Source organism: Borostomias antarcticus (assembly GCF_949987555.1).
Source record: "Borostomias antarcticus genome assembly, chromosome: 16".
Classification (NCBI taxonomy): Eukaryota; Metazoa; Chordata; class Actinopteri; order Stomiiformes; family Stomiidae; genus Borostomias; species Borostomias antarcticus.
Genome location: NC_140249.1, coordinates 10,575,030 through 10,591,283, shown reverse-complemented (window position 1 = coordinate 10,591,283; position 16,254 = coordinate 10,575,030). Strand labels below are relative to the sequence as shown.

General features: G+C 47.3%; 1 protein-coding gene across 1 annotated transcript in view; it reads left to right on the top strand.

Annotated features, from left to right (window-relative positions):
• Positions 1-1,062: 1,062 nt before the first annotated feature.
• The window catches only part of rcan3 (regulator of calcineurin 3), a gene marked incomplete at its 3' end in the record, with an annotated part of 21,236 nt that continues 6,044 nt past the window's right edge, over positions 1,063-16,254 (top strand). Inside the window, exon 1 of the mRNA XM_084450854.1 lies at positions 1,063-1,155. Within this exon, the coding sequence (XP_084306980.1) occupies positions 1,069-1,155 (87 nt within the window). The 5' untranslated portion in view covers positions 1,063-1,068. The remainder of the gene's footprint in view (positions 1,156-16,254) is intronic.

Below are 16,254 nucleotides of genomic sequence, written 5' to 3'. Positions count from 1 at the left end.
TGCAGCAAATGCAGAACCAATTCAGTTGTGTGTGTGAGTGTGCTTGTGTGTGTGTGCGTGTGTGTGTTTGTGGTACACGCTGCGATCATGTGTAGTGGTCAGAGACAGACTGACAGTCTTATTAATAGTCCTTGGCTTTGAGGGGGAAGATGTGACAGGGCAAATTTAGTGTTGTCAATATTTCAGGTGATACTAGACTGTGGTTACTATGACTATATCATTTCTGTATAAATGAGCTGTATCTATATCCATGAGAAGGCAGCACACAATCAATCGTTTACTATGATGAGCTCACACACAGGGATATAATGTTGATATAACAGAAAATGATCACTGTAAATAGGTATTCAATTAACTAATTAGCCACTGTTAGTGTTTTAGTGATTTTAGAGCCAGTCACATTGTGGCTCATTCAATTCACTGTCTTTATTTTTGCTGGAGAATCATGGTACACTGAAGCTGACTATTGTCATGTAATATGATGTAATTGAAGATCAGTTAATTAACTATGAACAAATAAAGAAAAAAAGGCAGAAAGACTGCGCGCGCGGTCTCCACTGTTTTGACGAGCATAGTGGCGTAGACAGACCGGCGGCGCCGCGCGGATGAACGAATGATGATGGTATGACGTCAATGTTGTAGCCTACTAGGGCGCGCGCTGGTTGTGAGGTCGCCAATTTGAGAGAGAGAGAGAGAGAGAGAGAGAGAGAGAGAGAGAGAGAGAGAGAGAGAGAGAGAGAGAGAGAGAGAGAGAGAGAGAGAGAGAGAGAGAGAGAGAGAGAGAGAGAGAGAGAGAGAGAGAGAGAGAGAGAGAGAGAGAGAGAGAGAGAGAGAGAGAGAGAGAGAGAGAGAGACTGCTGCATCACTTTCAATAGCGCACTGGAGCAGTAACGTCGAGACACGGGAACTGGTGACCACTAATTGGAGTAACAATAACCTGCTCTCTCTCTCTTTCTCTCTCTCTCTCTCTCTCTCCCTCTTTCTCTCCCCCTTTCTCTCTCTGAAGACGACCAGTGGACAAAAACGAAAGAATTTATTTTATTTATCTATCCTCAGCTACGAAAGGGAATGCCATCGATAAATATGAAACTGGAGATGGTGACCATCATCGCCTGTGAGGTAGATACTGAAGTGTTTACGTCCGACAAAATGCAGGTACAGTTTCATAAAACCGCACGTTCAATAATACTATTTTGCCCTTTTGTCTGTTGGTCGTGCACCGAATGCCGAAGCCGCTCTCTGCATGTCCCCATGTAGGCTATACGTTTTGCTGACGTTGAATGCAGCCCCATTCAGACGCGCAGTTTTCTGAATGGGAACCGCAGTTCATCAGGATGCACGTCCTCTGCGTATGGACCCCCGCGGTGCATCTGACGTCTTTTGGATTGCAGAGAAAGCGGGTTGGGAGGAGGGAAAGGGGAGCGGGAGGAGGGAAAGGGCAGCGGGCTGCATGCAGTAGACTAGACCCGCATGCGGTATTCATGTTTTAGCGCGCGGAGCAGAGTTCATGCGCAAGTAACATACGTTCATTATGGGGGGTTGGGGGGAGGAGGGGGTAGTCCATCCATGCTGAAACACAATAGTGCCATAACACTGACCCAGGAAGGTGGGTCAGTGGAGGAGTGTGTGTGTGTGTGTGTGTGTGTGTGTGTGTGTGTGTGTGTGTGTGTGTGTGTGTGTGTGTTCACGGGGCTGTGGTCAGCGCAGAGGAGGAGCCAGGCTGGTTAGCTACACAGGGTCTCCAAAGACCCAGATCTCCTGATGAACCTAATGAACCTGATGAACCCTGCAGCTAACAGTCTTCCGCAGCACTGAACCCCTCAGCTGTTCCCAGACCTGGCTGGCTAATAGCACTGCTTACAAACAGACTGGGTGAACATTGGGGAATTGGGATACAGCTATTTTAATGCAGATAAGCAGAGTGACCAGGCACTCGTATACACACACACACACACACACACACACACACACACACACACACAAACACTCACACACACACATACACACGCGCCCACACACACGCGCGCACACACACACTCACACACGCTCTCTCTCTCTCTCTCTCTCTCTCTCTCTCGCTCTCTCTCTCTCTTTAGAGTGAAAGAGTGAGAGAGTTAGAAAGACAGATCACAGCACTTGTTGATAACGATCTCCGTCTTTCTATGTTCCTTCTGGTTCTCTCCTCCCCATCCAGCTATCTGCATTTCTAACTAACACTACCCCTAACTACCTACCATCTAACTACCCCTAACTACCCTCTAACTACCCCTAACTACCCCTAAATACCTACCATCTAACTACCCCCTAACTACCCCTAAATACCTACCATCTATCTACCCCCTAACTCCCCCTAACTACCTACCATCTAACTACCCTCTAACTACCCCTAACTACCCTCTAACTACCCCTAACTACCTTCTAACTACCCCTAAATACCTACAATCTAACTACCCTCTAACTACCCCTAACTACCTTCTAACTACCCCTAACTCCCTACCCTCTAACTACCCCTAACTACCCTCTAACTACCCTCTAACTACCCCTAACTACCCCCTTACTACCTACCATCAAACTACCCCTAACTACCCTCTAACTACCCCTAACTACCTACCATCTAACTACCCTCTAACTACCCCTAACTACCCCTAACTACCTACCATCTAACTACCTCTAACTACCCCTAACTACCCTCTAACTACCCCTAACTACCTACCATCTAACTACCCCTAACTACCCTCTAACTACCCCTAACTACCCTCTAACTACCCCTAACTACCTACCATCTAACTACCCCCAACTACCCTCTAACTACCCCTAACTACCTACCATCTAACTACCCCTAACTACCCTCTAACTACCCCTAACTACCTTCTAACTACCCCTAACTACCTACCATCTAACTACCCCTAACTACCCTCTAACTACCCCTAACTACCTTCTAACTACCCCTAACTACCTACCATCTAACTACCCCTAACTACCCTCTAACTACCCCTAACTACCCCTTACTACCCCTTTCTACCTACCATCAAACTACCCCTAACTACCTTCTAACTACCCCTAACTCCCTACCCTCTAACTACCCCTAACTACCCCTTACTACCTACCATCAAACTACCCCTAACTACCCTCTAACTACCCCTAACTACCTACCATCTAACTACCCCTAACTACCCTTAACTACCCCTAACTACCTACCATCTAACTACCTCTAACTACCCCTAACTACCCCTAACTACCCTCTAACTACCCCTAACTACCTACCATCTAACTACCCCTAACTACCCCTAAGTACCCTCTAACTACCCCTAACTACCTACCATCTAACTACCCCTAACTACCCTCTAACTACCCCTAACTAACCCTAACTACCTACCATCCAACTACCCTTAACTACCTACCCTCTAACTACCCCTAACTACCTACCATCTTACTACCCCTAACTACCCTCTAACTACCTACCATCTAACTACCCCTAACTACCCTCTAACTACCCCTAACTACCTACCATCTTACTACCCCTAACTACCCTCTAACTACCTACAATCTAACTACCCCTAACTACCTACCATCTAACTACCCCTAACTAGCTACCAGCTAACTACACCAACTACCCCTAACTACCCCTAACTACCTACCATCTAACTACCCCTAACTACCCCTAACTACCCTCTAACTAGACTTAACCACCCATCCCAGGGAAGCCCAGTCCTCTGTAGTGTTTCTATGCTCTGCTCACCTTTTCTGTAATGGGACGGCACCTCCCAGCTCTGCACACACACACACACACACACACACACACACACACACCTCCCAGCTCTGCCCATTCCCCCCCATCCTCCACCTTGCTGGTCCACCTCCAAAACAAAACAACCACACACACACACACACACACACACACACACACACACACACACACACACACCTCATTAACAATGCCACTGTAGATGAAGGTGAAAATGAATCAGTCTGCTGCAAAGCATACACACTGCACACACACACACACACACACACACACACACACACACACACACACACACACACATATATACCTTTACAGTGGCAGCAGCCCCCAGCAGGCAGGACCCCCCCTGCTCTCTGTCATGTTTCCGTGGGGAAGGTAGAGGGCGCTGCGCGGTCGCAGGGTGGAGGGGGGTGACTGTGTTCCTTCTGGAATCACACAAATACAGGACTAATCCTGGTTTCTGACCCAGTCTGGGGGGGGGGGGATTAGAGTTTGGAGAGCATCCAGATTGAGCTCCATCAGCTGGCAGCCTGTGTGTGTTCCCCTCCGTGTGTCTGTATGGGCGGTTCTCTCTGACTGTACTAATACCTCAGGAACCAGAGCACAGGGACATAATCTGATTCCTCCACTGCAGGGATGTAGGGGGAGCGATTAGGCCAGGGGAGCGCGGCGTGCCCGTGTGTGATGACGGCTCTCTGGATACTCATCTGTGTTTGTGATGGCTGCTGTATTGGTTATTTATGCCGGGCTGTTCCGTTCTCACTGTGTACGCCGTGAAGGATTGGATTTCCTGGACCTGTGAAATGTAAACTACAGTCGCTATGGCGATGGTGGATCCATACTCAAGCCTGGTTGGTTAGGTCACTCGTGGGGGAGGTTGTCATGGTGATTCCTGTTGATGCTAGACAGCTCAGTTTAGAGCCTCTGAGCTAGTTTAGTCTGGATTATCGTCTGGTTTAGTGTAGTCTGGGTTAGTTTAGTCTGGATTATCGTCTGGACTAATGTAGTCTGGGTTAGTTTAGTCTGGATTATCGTCTGGGTTAGTGTAGTCTGGGTTAGTTTAGTCTGGATTATAGTCTGTTTAGTGTAGTCTGGGTTAGTTTAGTCTGGATTATAGTCTGGATTACTTAAATCTGGGTTACTTTAGTCTGGATTATAATCTGGGTTAGTTAAATCTTGGTTAGTTTATCTTGGGTTAGTTTAGTCTAGATTATGGTCTGGGTTAGTTTGGTGTGGGTTAGTGTAGTCTGAGTTAGTTTAGTCTGGGCTAGTGTAGTCTGGGTTAGTTTAGTCTGGGCTAGTGTAGTCTGGGTTATAATCCTTAATAATCCTAATCCTGTTGGGTTAGGGTTAAGGTCAGCATCTCACACTCTGACCCATGGGTTAGGGTTAGCCTCTCACACTCTGACCCATGGGTTAGGGTTAGTGTTAGAGTCAGCCTCTCACACTCTGACCCATGGGTTAGGGTTAGTGTTAGAGTCAGCCTCTCACACTCTGACCCATGGGTTAGGGTTAGCCTCTCACACTCTGACCCATGGGTTAGGGTTAGGGTTATTGTCTCACACTCTGACCCCAGATATAACTGTTATACATCAAAATATTTTTTCCCGACTTGCGTATGTACGTAACCTTAATAACATGAATCCTTCACACAGTTTTATCTTTCCAGCCAGACTTTCTCAGTCAACTGAACCTGTGATGGTGGAGACTGTATTGACATTTTGTGTGTGTGTGTGTGTGTGTGTGTGTGTGTGTGTGTGTGTGTGTGTGTGTTAAAGGACAATGCTCGTTTTTGACAACCTGGCAGTCACAGAGGCATGTGAAAAACCACAACAGGCCTATGCTCTATGTAAGCACAACTAGCGATTCATAAAGACAGATTGATGAAAACAACCGTTTCGCGGCAGAAAATAGATTTTTAGAAACTGCATTATAAGTGCCCCGACCCCAGCCATTACATGGATATACTGGCTCGCGCTGGATTTTACATTTCTTCTACATGCCTCCGAACTACACCAAAGTGATCTCGGTGAGTCAAACGTCTTATAATATGTCGTAAATAAGGTCCAGGTTGTCAAAAACGAGCATTGTCCTTTAACCATGTGATTACGGTATATGGATATATGGCGTGTCAGCAGATGCATGTGAAGGTCATAAGAGCAGAGTTACATACACAGGCTCTACATCATGTACACACACACTCACTCACACACACGCACACACACACACTCATATACATATACAGCACACAACTGTACAATAGTAATAGCTCACAAAGTAAACACACACACATTCCCTCAAAAACTGTGTTACCACAATGTTGAGTCAGCAGACAGCTCTCTGTCAGCAAACACACACCTCCATCATCATCTCTCTCTTGTTCTCTATGTCTCTCTCTCCTCTCCCCCCCCCCCTCCATCCCTCCCTCTCTCCCCCTCTCCTTCTCTCCCCCTCTCCTTCTCTACCCCTGTCCCTCTATCTCATTTTCTCTTTCTGCCCTCTGTTCGGGTCAGATGGTCTGGGGACATCTCTACGTAGTGTGGTGATGGTCTGGGGTACATCTCTACGTAGTGTGGTGATGGTCCTGGGGTACATCTCTACGTAGTGTGGTGATGGTCTGGGGTACATCTCTACGTAGTGTGGTGATGGTCCTGGGGTACATCTCTACGTAGTGTGGTGATGGTCTGGGGTACATCTCTACGTACTGTGGTGATGGTCTGGGGTACATCTCTACGTAGTGTGGTGATGGTCCTGGGGTACATCTCTACGTACTGTGGTGATGGTCCTGGGGTATATCTCTACGTAGTGTGGTGATGGTCTGGGGTATATCTCTACGTAGTGTGGTGATGGTCCTGGGGTATCATCTCTACGTAGTGTGGTGATGGTCCTGGGGTACATCTCTACGTAGTGTGGTGATGGTCCTGGGGTACATCTCTACGTAGTGTGGTGATGGTCTGGGGTACATCTCTACGTAGTGTGGTGATGGTCTGGGGTATATCTCTACGTATTGTGGTGATGGTCCTGGGGTATATCTCTACGTACTGTGGTGATGGTCCTGGGGTATATCTCTACGTACTGTGGTGATGGTCCTGGGGTATATCTCTACGTAGTGTGGTGATGGTCCTGGGGTACATCTCTACGTACTGTGGTGATGGTCTGGGGTACATCTCTACGTAGTGTGGTGATGGTCTGGGGTACATCTCTACGTAGTGTGGTGATGGTCTGGGGTACATCTCTACGTAGTGTGGTGATGGTCTGGGGTACATCTCTACGTACTGTGGTGATGGTCCTGGGGTACATCTCTACGTAGTGTGTTGATGGTCTGGGGTACATCTCTACGTAGTGTGGTGATGGTCCTGGGGTACATCTCTACGTAGTGTGGTGATGGTCCTGGGGTACATCTCTACGTAGTGTGGTGATGGTCCTGGGGTATCATCTCTACGTAGTGTGTTGATGGTCTGGGGTACATCTCTACGTAGTGTGGTGATGGTCTGGGGTACATCTCTACGTAGTGTGGTAATGGTCCTGGGGTATCATCTCTACGTATTGTGGTGATGGTCCTGGGGTACATCTCTACGTAGTGTGGTGATGGTCTGGGGTACATCTCTACGTAGTGTGGTGATGGTCTGGGGTACATCTCTACGTAGTGTGGTGATGGTCTGGGGTATATCTCTACGTAGTGTGGTGATGGTCTGGGGTATATCTCTACGTAGTGTGGTGATGGTCTGGGGTATATCTCTACGTAGTGTGGTGATGGTCTGGGGTATATCTCTACGTAGTGTGGTGATGGTCTGGGGTACATCTCTACGTAGTGTGTTGATGGTCTGGGGTACATCTCTACGTAGTGTGGTGATGGTCTGGGGTACATCTCTACGTAGTGTGGTGATGGTCTGGGGTACATCTCTACGTAGTGTGGTGATGGCCCCGCCCCTTAGGAAGATTTCTAGACTCGGATTACAGTTAATCTAGGCAGGGACAAAGAGGCAGGTACAGTAGGTCTGGCAAACCAGCCTCAGCCCAGCCTCTAAACCAGCCTCAGCCCAGCCTCCAAACCAGCCTCAGCCCAGCCTCCAAACCAGCCTCAGCCCAGCCTCTAAACCAGCCTCAGCCCAGCCTCCAAACCAGCCTCAGCCCAGCCTCTAAACCAGCCTCAGCCCAGCCAACAAACCAGCCTCAGCCCAGCCTCCAAACCAGCCTCAGCCCAGCCTCCAAACCAGCCTCAGCCCAGCCTCCGGGACAGTGGTGCTTTTGTTTCTGGACTGGTCACTCTGGTTTGGGAGGCTGCTCAGCTCTATCAAGCTGTTTTTGTTGAGGTCTCTCTTGTTTTCAAGCCTCTGTGAGAACCTCAGAGACCCTGTGGACCTGTGTTCAGATACTAAAGCAGATAGGCCTGTGTTCAGATCAGATAGGCCTGTGTTCAGATACTAAAGCAGATAGGCCTGTGTTCAGATCAGATAGGCCTGTGTTCAGATACTAAAGCAGATAGGCCTGTGTTCAGATCAGATAGGCCTGTGTTCAGATACTAAAGCAGATAGGCCTGTGTTCAGATCTGATAGGCCTGTGTTCAGATCAGATAGACCTGTGTTCAGATACTAAAGCAGATAGGCCTGTGTTCAGATCAGATAGGCCTGTGTTCAGATACTAAAGCAGATAGGCCTGTGTTCAGGTACTAAAGCAGATAGGCCTGTGTTCAGGTACTAAAGCAGATAGGCCTGTGTTCAGATACTACAGCAGATAGGCCTGTGTTCAGATACTAAAGCAGATAGGCCTGTGTTCAGGTACTAAAGCAGATAGGCCTGTGTTCAGGTACTAAAGCAGATAGGCCTGTGTTCAGGTACTAAAGCAGATAGGCCTGTGTTCAGGTAGTAAAGCAGATAGGCCTGTGTTCAGGTACTAAAGCAGATAGGCCTGTGTTCAGGTACTAAAGCAGATAGGCCTGTGTCATGCAGCACATCAGATGAGAGGAAGCCGGAGTCTGAACTTTGTTCCCTGGAAGCAGGAATGTGAAACAGCCTGAGTGCTGCTGTCTGGTCTCTCCAGCAGGTAGAGCAGGTAAAGACAGAGTGGAGTGAGGGAGGAGTGGAGGAACATATCATGTTCTGTCCAGATAGGTAACCGGATCGACCCGCGGGCTGGGCCTCTGATAGGGAACAGGGGCTCAGGTGTGCCTCACCGCCCCCTCAGGACACAGGGCCGCCAGCGGACGTCTGTAACCCTAGCGAGCCGCCAGGTTTCAGGTGTCCCCTAAAGGTTAGGACAACGTCCGCTAGGGTGGCGTACAACGCTTTTGTCCTCCACCTGCTGCGGTGGCTGGGGGTGTCAGGTGACGAGACCTGGACCTAGTGACGGGTGCCGTGGGCATTTAGGATGCTGCATACAGTGCTACTGTATGTTCCTGTCCATGTATATGTTGTCATAAAGATATAATATTCATGTCATGAAGTACATGCATGTACATGTTTTAATCCAGGACCCGAGAAGGACCCCGCTCTATATCTATATGGCCTGTAGTATCATGAGTGTTTGATCATCACTAGTGATGGCAGCTATATGACTACCAGGTTGGGGGGGGGGGGGGGTAAGATGAGAGTGCCCCACTATACATCACAGCCACCTTATGTAAAATAGTGTGGCAGTCAAATTATGTTTATAGTTGAGTGTGTGTGTGTCTGTGCGTGTGTGTGCGTGTGTGTGTGTTACAGTGTACTGTATGGGGCGAATTCACAAAGGGATTGCGCAGGTTTTTCTGCCACTTTACCTGTGCAAATTACCCCAAAATAAACTTTGCTATTCACAAAGCACTCGCAAAGGGTGAAATACCGTGCTAACTGAAATACCGTGCAAGCTGAAATACCGTGCTAACTGAAATTCCGCGCTAACTGAAATACTGTGCTAACTGAAATACTGTGCTAACTGAAATACCATGCAACTGAAATACCGTGCTAACTGAAATACCATGTTAACTGAAATACCGTGCTAACTGCGTTGCTATCATCATAGCGCTTCTGTGTGCTTGTGCTATTTGCAGATATTTAAATGAGGTAAAAGGTGCCCATTTCTATGCAAAGGAGCCTCATTGCAAAAACAGTCCAATTCACAAAGATCGGCACTAATTGCCACATGCAGTTATAATGAAATTATTTGCGTCTTCAGAGAGTTGGTGGTAATTAAAGTGCATTTATAAGGGGTGAGAAATTCAGACTCCGACGATGACCAGGAGCCACCTGCCCACCTGCCTCATGTGTGAGCAGATGATGAGGGCAGACATGTCAGGCAAAACATAGTCGCACATTATTTCACATGATTTGCTTTTCTGTCTTTGCAGCAAAATAAAGTTGTCGAATTACATCTTTGTGACCTAAAATACAAAAAGGCCTACATCATTAGGCCTACGAGCAAACATAAAATGAAAAGTAAGAACGCCCAACTTCGGCCTAAACATTCAGCACCATGGACAGCTCTGCTCAAACTAGTTTATTTGGGGATGACATGACAAACACATGCAATGACAAAAGATACAGTGACAAAAACTGAGGATGCCCGTTTTTTGTTATTGTTATTGAATGATATTTTCTCCTTTCTTCTCTTTTTCAAATCATTCCACCTCCGTTTGCAGTCCATAGGCTACTACTGCGTCTGGAATCACCAACTGCGCTCACAGATTGGGATATTACATCTCAAATATGGTTTTTAGTTGTGAATGTGATGTTTTTTGCTTGTAATTGTGAGGCATACCTGTGGACCTCTTTCTTTTTCTCTCTGCCATTGTACTGGCCATACCATTGCATGGGTAGTATGTATAGTATTTATCAGGAGCAAATTGCACTCAGCTGCAACACAATATGGGCGTGTTTGCGTAAGAATATCATTAGCACAATATCTTTAGTGAATAGGGCGTAAAGACGGAGCACACAGCGGGCGCAAATGGCATGCAGTTCATGGTGCTATTACCAGTTCATAGTGCTATTACCAGTTCATAGTGCTATTACCAGTTCATAGTGCTATTACCAGTTCATGGTGCTATTACCAGTTCATGGTGCTATTACCAGTTCATGATGCTATTACCAGTTCATGGTGCTATTACCAGTTCATGGTGCTATTACCAGTTCATGGTGCTATTACCAGTTCATGGTGCTATTAGCGGCCGCAATCCATTCTTTGCGAATTGGCCCCTACCTGTATGTGTGTGTGGCCAGATGATGAAGTGATGATGATGATGATGATGATGATGATGATGAGAAAGAGCCTGCCTCAGTAAAAGGGACAGATGAGTGGATGGAGATGGGTCTGGGATTAGTGTGGTGAGAGGCTGAGTGGATGGAGATGGGTCTGGGATTAGTGTGGTGAGAGGGTGAGTGGATGGAGATGGGTCTGGGATTAGTGTGGTGAGAGGGTGAGTGGATGGAGATGGGTCTGGGATTAGTGTGGTGAGAGGGTGAGTGGATGGAGATGGGTCTGAAGAGCAAGTCGAGGTAGACGAATGAATAAGGGGATCTTGTGGTTGAGGAGGATCCAACAGAGTTCTTCAGGTAGTCGAAGAGAAAACCCCCAAAAAGGCCAGAAGGGGAACAAGGCAGTGCGGATCAGGCATGGGAGTAGAATTTAGGGGGGACACTAGGGACTAGGGACACTAAGTCCCCACCAAGACTACTGAATTGTCCCAAGCAATAATTTGATAAACAAACGCTTGACAGATCTCCTTCGCTACTAGTCCCTCTCCCTAGCCCAATATCGCTAATAGGATTAGCCTTGCGTCACCAGGCTCTCCTCGGGGGAAACGAAGCCTGTGAGGATGATCTGCTAACTACTAAAACGAAGCCTGTGAGGATGATCTACTAACTAGCTATGGGCTGATTAGCTACTGTATATCAAGCACATAACACTACTAGCTTCGTAGCTTTTGTGTCTGCGCTGCTGTAAACTGATGTTTTTTATGGGTAGTTACGATCCTTGATTCCGATTTGCTGAAAGCCATTATAAAATCCTCTAGAACCACACACCTGTGACCGCATAACAAATCATTTTTTGTATTAATTTGCTGCCATCATTTGACTGTTGCTGCTTGATATGAATGGAGGTGAATGGGCGGCTCTGTGGCACCCTCCATGGGTCGGAGCCGGTGGGGGGCGGTTCCGTGGACTCATCCCCCAGTCTGGTCTCTAGCAACCCCACACAGCGAGCTGGTTTCACTCAAAGTTTTATTTTGGTTCTGTGCCGATGGCCCGAGAGCTCTAGAGGGTTCACTTTTTAGTGATATATTTCGGCCCTTAAACGTTTAGTGGTTTATTTATTGAGCAGCAGTATTTTGAAATCAATTTTCTGACACAGTCATTTGAGAATTGCTATAATATGATGTTTTGTTTTTTTAAAGCATTTGTTAGAAGCAGCATTTTGAACAATCTGTAGCTGTAGCTGCCTGATAGCTTTTTGTGCGTGACCGTAAGCCAGCGCACCTAGTATAGCGTTTGTCTGGTTATCACTCACTCACTCACTCCCTCCCTCCCTCCCTCCCTTACTCCCGACAATGTTGGCCTGCATTTCTCTGTTGGCACCACAAGAGGCAGTAGTCCCAGCACACCAAAATCAAGAAGGACACCAAAATCAACCCGCCGATCTCCACTGCACAAGTAGAGTAGTGGTGAGAGCATTGGACTCCCACCCGGGAGATCAGAGGTCCCGGTGGGGATGACTTTATGGGACTATACCCCAGACTTCCACATGTCCATCCTTTCACTCCAACCTTTACCCCTTGCCTTATAGATCAGATCCTGTCCCAACCCCAACCCATATTCTAACCTCCCGGTGGGGATGACATTATGTTATCATCAGTGTAACTGCTTTAGCCACTGACCGCTACCATTAATGTTATGGAAGCTGCTGCTAGTTGTTGTGAGCTCATGAGCTAACTGGCTATCCCGCTCTCATTGTGCTGGATTAGCATTGGAAGCATTGGAACTGATGTGTCCAGGCGACAAGAACTATCTTAATTTATCAGACATTATTTCATGTCATTTCAATTCACAGTTATTTCAGTGGCATGACTAGCTTCCGTCCTACCAGTCCTGCACAGAAACAAGCCAGCCATGCACATAAGCCAGGCTGGATCTGGCCTGGTTTAAGGAGACGTGAAAAGTGAGATCATTCCATCAGTCTAACCTACCATGCCTCGTAATAAAGACATGAACCTGATGTTTTTCTAAACCTTGTTTGGACATTAGAGTTTGCTATATGTTTAAGTTGTAGGTAGCTAGTAGGTTGATTTTGTTACTGAGTTGATGTGGCTGTTGAAATTTAGATCTGAACCTATAATAACACCAAGGTTTCAGGGGACGGCAGCAGAGGCTCAGGAGGTAGAGTAGCAGTCTGGGAATCAGATGATTCACGGTTCGATTCCAGCTCCTCCCGGCAGCATGTCTAAATGTCCTTGGGCAAGTCACTGAGCCCCAAATTGCCTGCTAAGCAGGTTAGCAAAGTGCTTTGGATAAAACATTGAAATGAACTCCATTTACTAGGCATGTAACGATTCACTCAACTCACGATGTGATGTAATTCACAATGCAGGGTTGACGATGCGATTTTCTCACGATTTTTTCATTTATGAAAACAGGGAAGCCAAAATGGGTCCACACATCTGACTTGAAACTTGCGGGTGCCTCCTCGATTTCGAACTCACTCACTCGATACATGCATGTTTGCGCTGTCATGTTTCTCGTTCTGTCAGAAATAAGTGACGCATGACGCAGACGCTTCACGCAGTGAAGTCAAAAGTAGACCGGCGCCCTCTGCTGTTCAAAAAAGGGCATCGCGATGCTCTTTCATCTGGACCGATTTGAATCGTGACACAAAAAAATCATTTTTTAAGTGCATCGCGAGGCATCGTTACATGCCTACCATTTATTATTTCTGACTTGGTTTCTGGTTTTCAAAGACAGGAAGTGTGAGCTAACTTTTAACCTTTCTTTTTTGGCACCAAAGATAATGCACTGACACAGCAATTCTATAAGACAATAGTCATTTGGTGATAGAGCTACTCTATATAGATTTGAGTGTCGTCCTTGCATGGTAAGCAATACTGTTATAATTTCACATTTCAAGACCTCACAGGTCTTTTTATTCGCCACACAGTAATCACAAATACACACGGTTAATAAGCGGCCACACACACACACACACCTGCAGTCGCCGGTGGAAATTGTTCACTGCATTTCACCCATCCAAGCTGTCAGTCCAGGTCAGCAACAGGACTGAAGAGCATCTGTTCTTCTGCATGTTTTTCATATTGGGTTCTTTGAGAGGAAACCCTTGCGAACACGGGGAGAACATGCAAATTCTGCACAGAAAGGCCCGGAGACCTTCTTGCTGTGAGGTGAAAGTACTAGGGTACAGCGCCACTGTGCTGCACATGAGCGATTTCAGTGTTCGGTGTCTTGCTCAAGGACACTTTGGCACAAACCAGGAGCTGGGATCGAACCGACGACCTTGCGATCCCCAGCCGGCCGCTCTACCTTCCAAGCTACATACATACTACCCCTATTTCACATTATTAGGCCAGGTGGGAGCATGTAGAGGCTCAATAGAGATGCCCTAGGGGGACTCCACGCATCACGTTAGCTCCGATACCATATTTAGTTGCTGATGGAAGCAAAATAGTTTTGATTTTGTTTAATTAACCAAACAAACATCCTGCTTTTAAATAAGAGAGAAGTTCAGCTGCATGGCACCTTATTGCAGCAGCACTGATCAACCTCACTGTAGTAGCAGGCAGACATACCTGCCAGGCCTGGATGTGTCACCTTGTTATACTTTTTGAGTGTGGTCTATTTACTTCAGAAAAGTGTGCCCAGATGCAGACTCACGGGAAGGGCGCATAAAGGGCGCATTGGGGATGTAGGGTGCACCCTTGCGAACGTCAAATGAGAAATGAGACACCCTACAATGGCACACCTTTGCGGGTATGCGCACACAACGTTCAGGAGAAGTGTGTACTGGGACAGGGCCAGGGGACTGGGTATTGGGACAGGGGGGTCTGGGTATTGGGACAGGGCCTAGGTATTGGGCCAGGGGGGCCTGGGTATTGGGACAGGGGGGTCTGGGTATTGGGCCAGGGGGGCCTGGGTATTGGGACAGGGGGGTCTGGGTATTGGGCCAGGGGGGCCTGGGTATTGTTTATCAATCAGTCATTTCCTGTCTCCCTGGCCTAGGCGGCTGGATGTGAGTCAGAAATTAGCTGCACCCCGTTGTCATGGTGATGATAGCATTTCCATTCCCCTCAGGAAAATTACCCAGAAGGCAATATGTTGAAAGATGCCCACACACCGACTCTCCATATGGGCGTTGTGTCACTATCCTCTCTCTCTCTCTCTTTCAGTTTCTCTGTCTAGCACTCTCTCCTCGCCCCTCCCCTTTCACTCCATCTCTGTCAGGCTATGAGGCATCACTGTTGGTGAAATGAAGTTGACAAGCAGCAGGGTTAAAGGAAGACTAGCTTAGCGGTGCTAGGAAAGCACATGAGATACAGGATTAGCTTAGTGGTGGAAGCAGGTGAGATACAGGACTATCTTAGCAGTAGAAGCAGGTGAGATACAGGACTATCTTAGCAGTGGAAGCAGGTGAGATACAGGACTATCTTAGCGTTGGAAGCAGGTGAGATACAGGACTATCTTAGCGTTGGAAGCAGGTGAGATACAGGACTATCTTAGCAGTGGAAGCAGGTGAGATACAGGACTATCTTAGCAGTGGAAGCAGGTGAGATACAGGACTATCTTAGCGGTAGAAGCAGGTGAGATACAGGATTATCTTAGTGGTGGAAGCATGGACTTCCTGGAACAGACTTAAGGCGTTGTGTGAGTGTGATGGGGATGACTGGGTGTGTGATGACTGGTCTGGCCTAAAACCTGAATACTTACACTTGCTCTTTCAGGCTGTAGGCTTCTGTTCAGTCTGGCCTGTTTGGGTGGTGTGGTGTGTGTGTGTGAGCGTGCGCGCACACGTGCGTGTGTGTTTGTTTGTGCATGTGGGAATTATACTCCTGTGCCCCTAAGCAAAAAGTTATTTTTTCTTGATGGCTGTCCTTCAGCTGTGATTGGATTTTGAATGACATACCCATCACATAATTCCACCCTTACACTCACATGCACACAAGCAAAAACACCCACACAAACAGAAACACCCACACAAACAGAAACACCCACACACAGAAACACCCACACAAACAGAAACACCCACACAAACAGAAACACCCACACAAACAGAAACACCCACACAAACAGAAACACCCACACAAACAAAAACACCCACACAAACAGAAACACCCACACAAACAGAAACACCCACACAAACAGAAACACCCACACACACAGAAACACCCACACAAACAGAAACACCCACACAAACAAAAACACCCACACACACAGAAACACCCACACAAACAGAAACACCCACACAAACAGAAACACCCACACAAACAGAAACACCCACACACACAGAAACACCCACACAAACAGAAACAC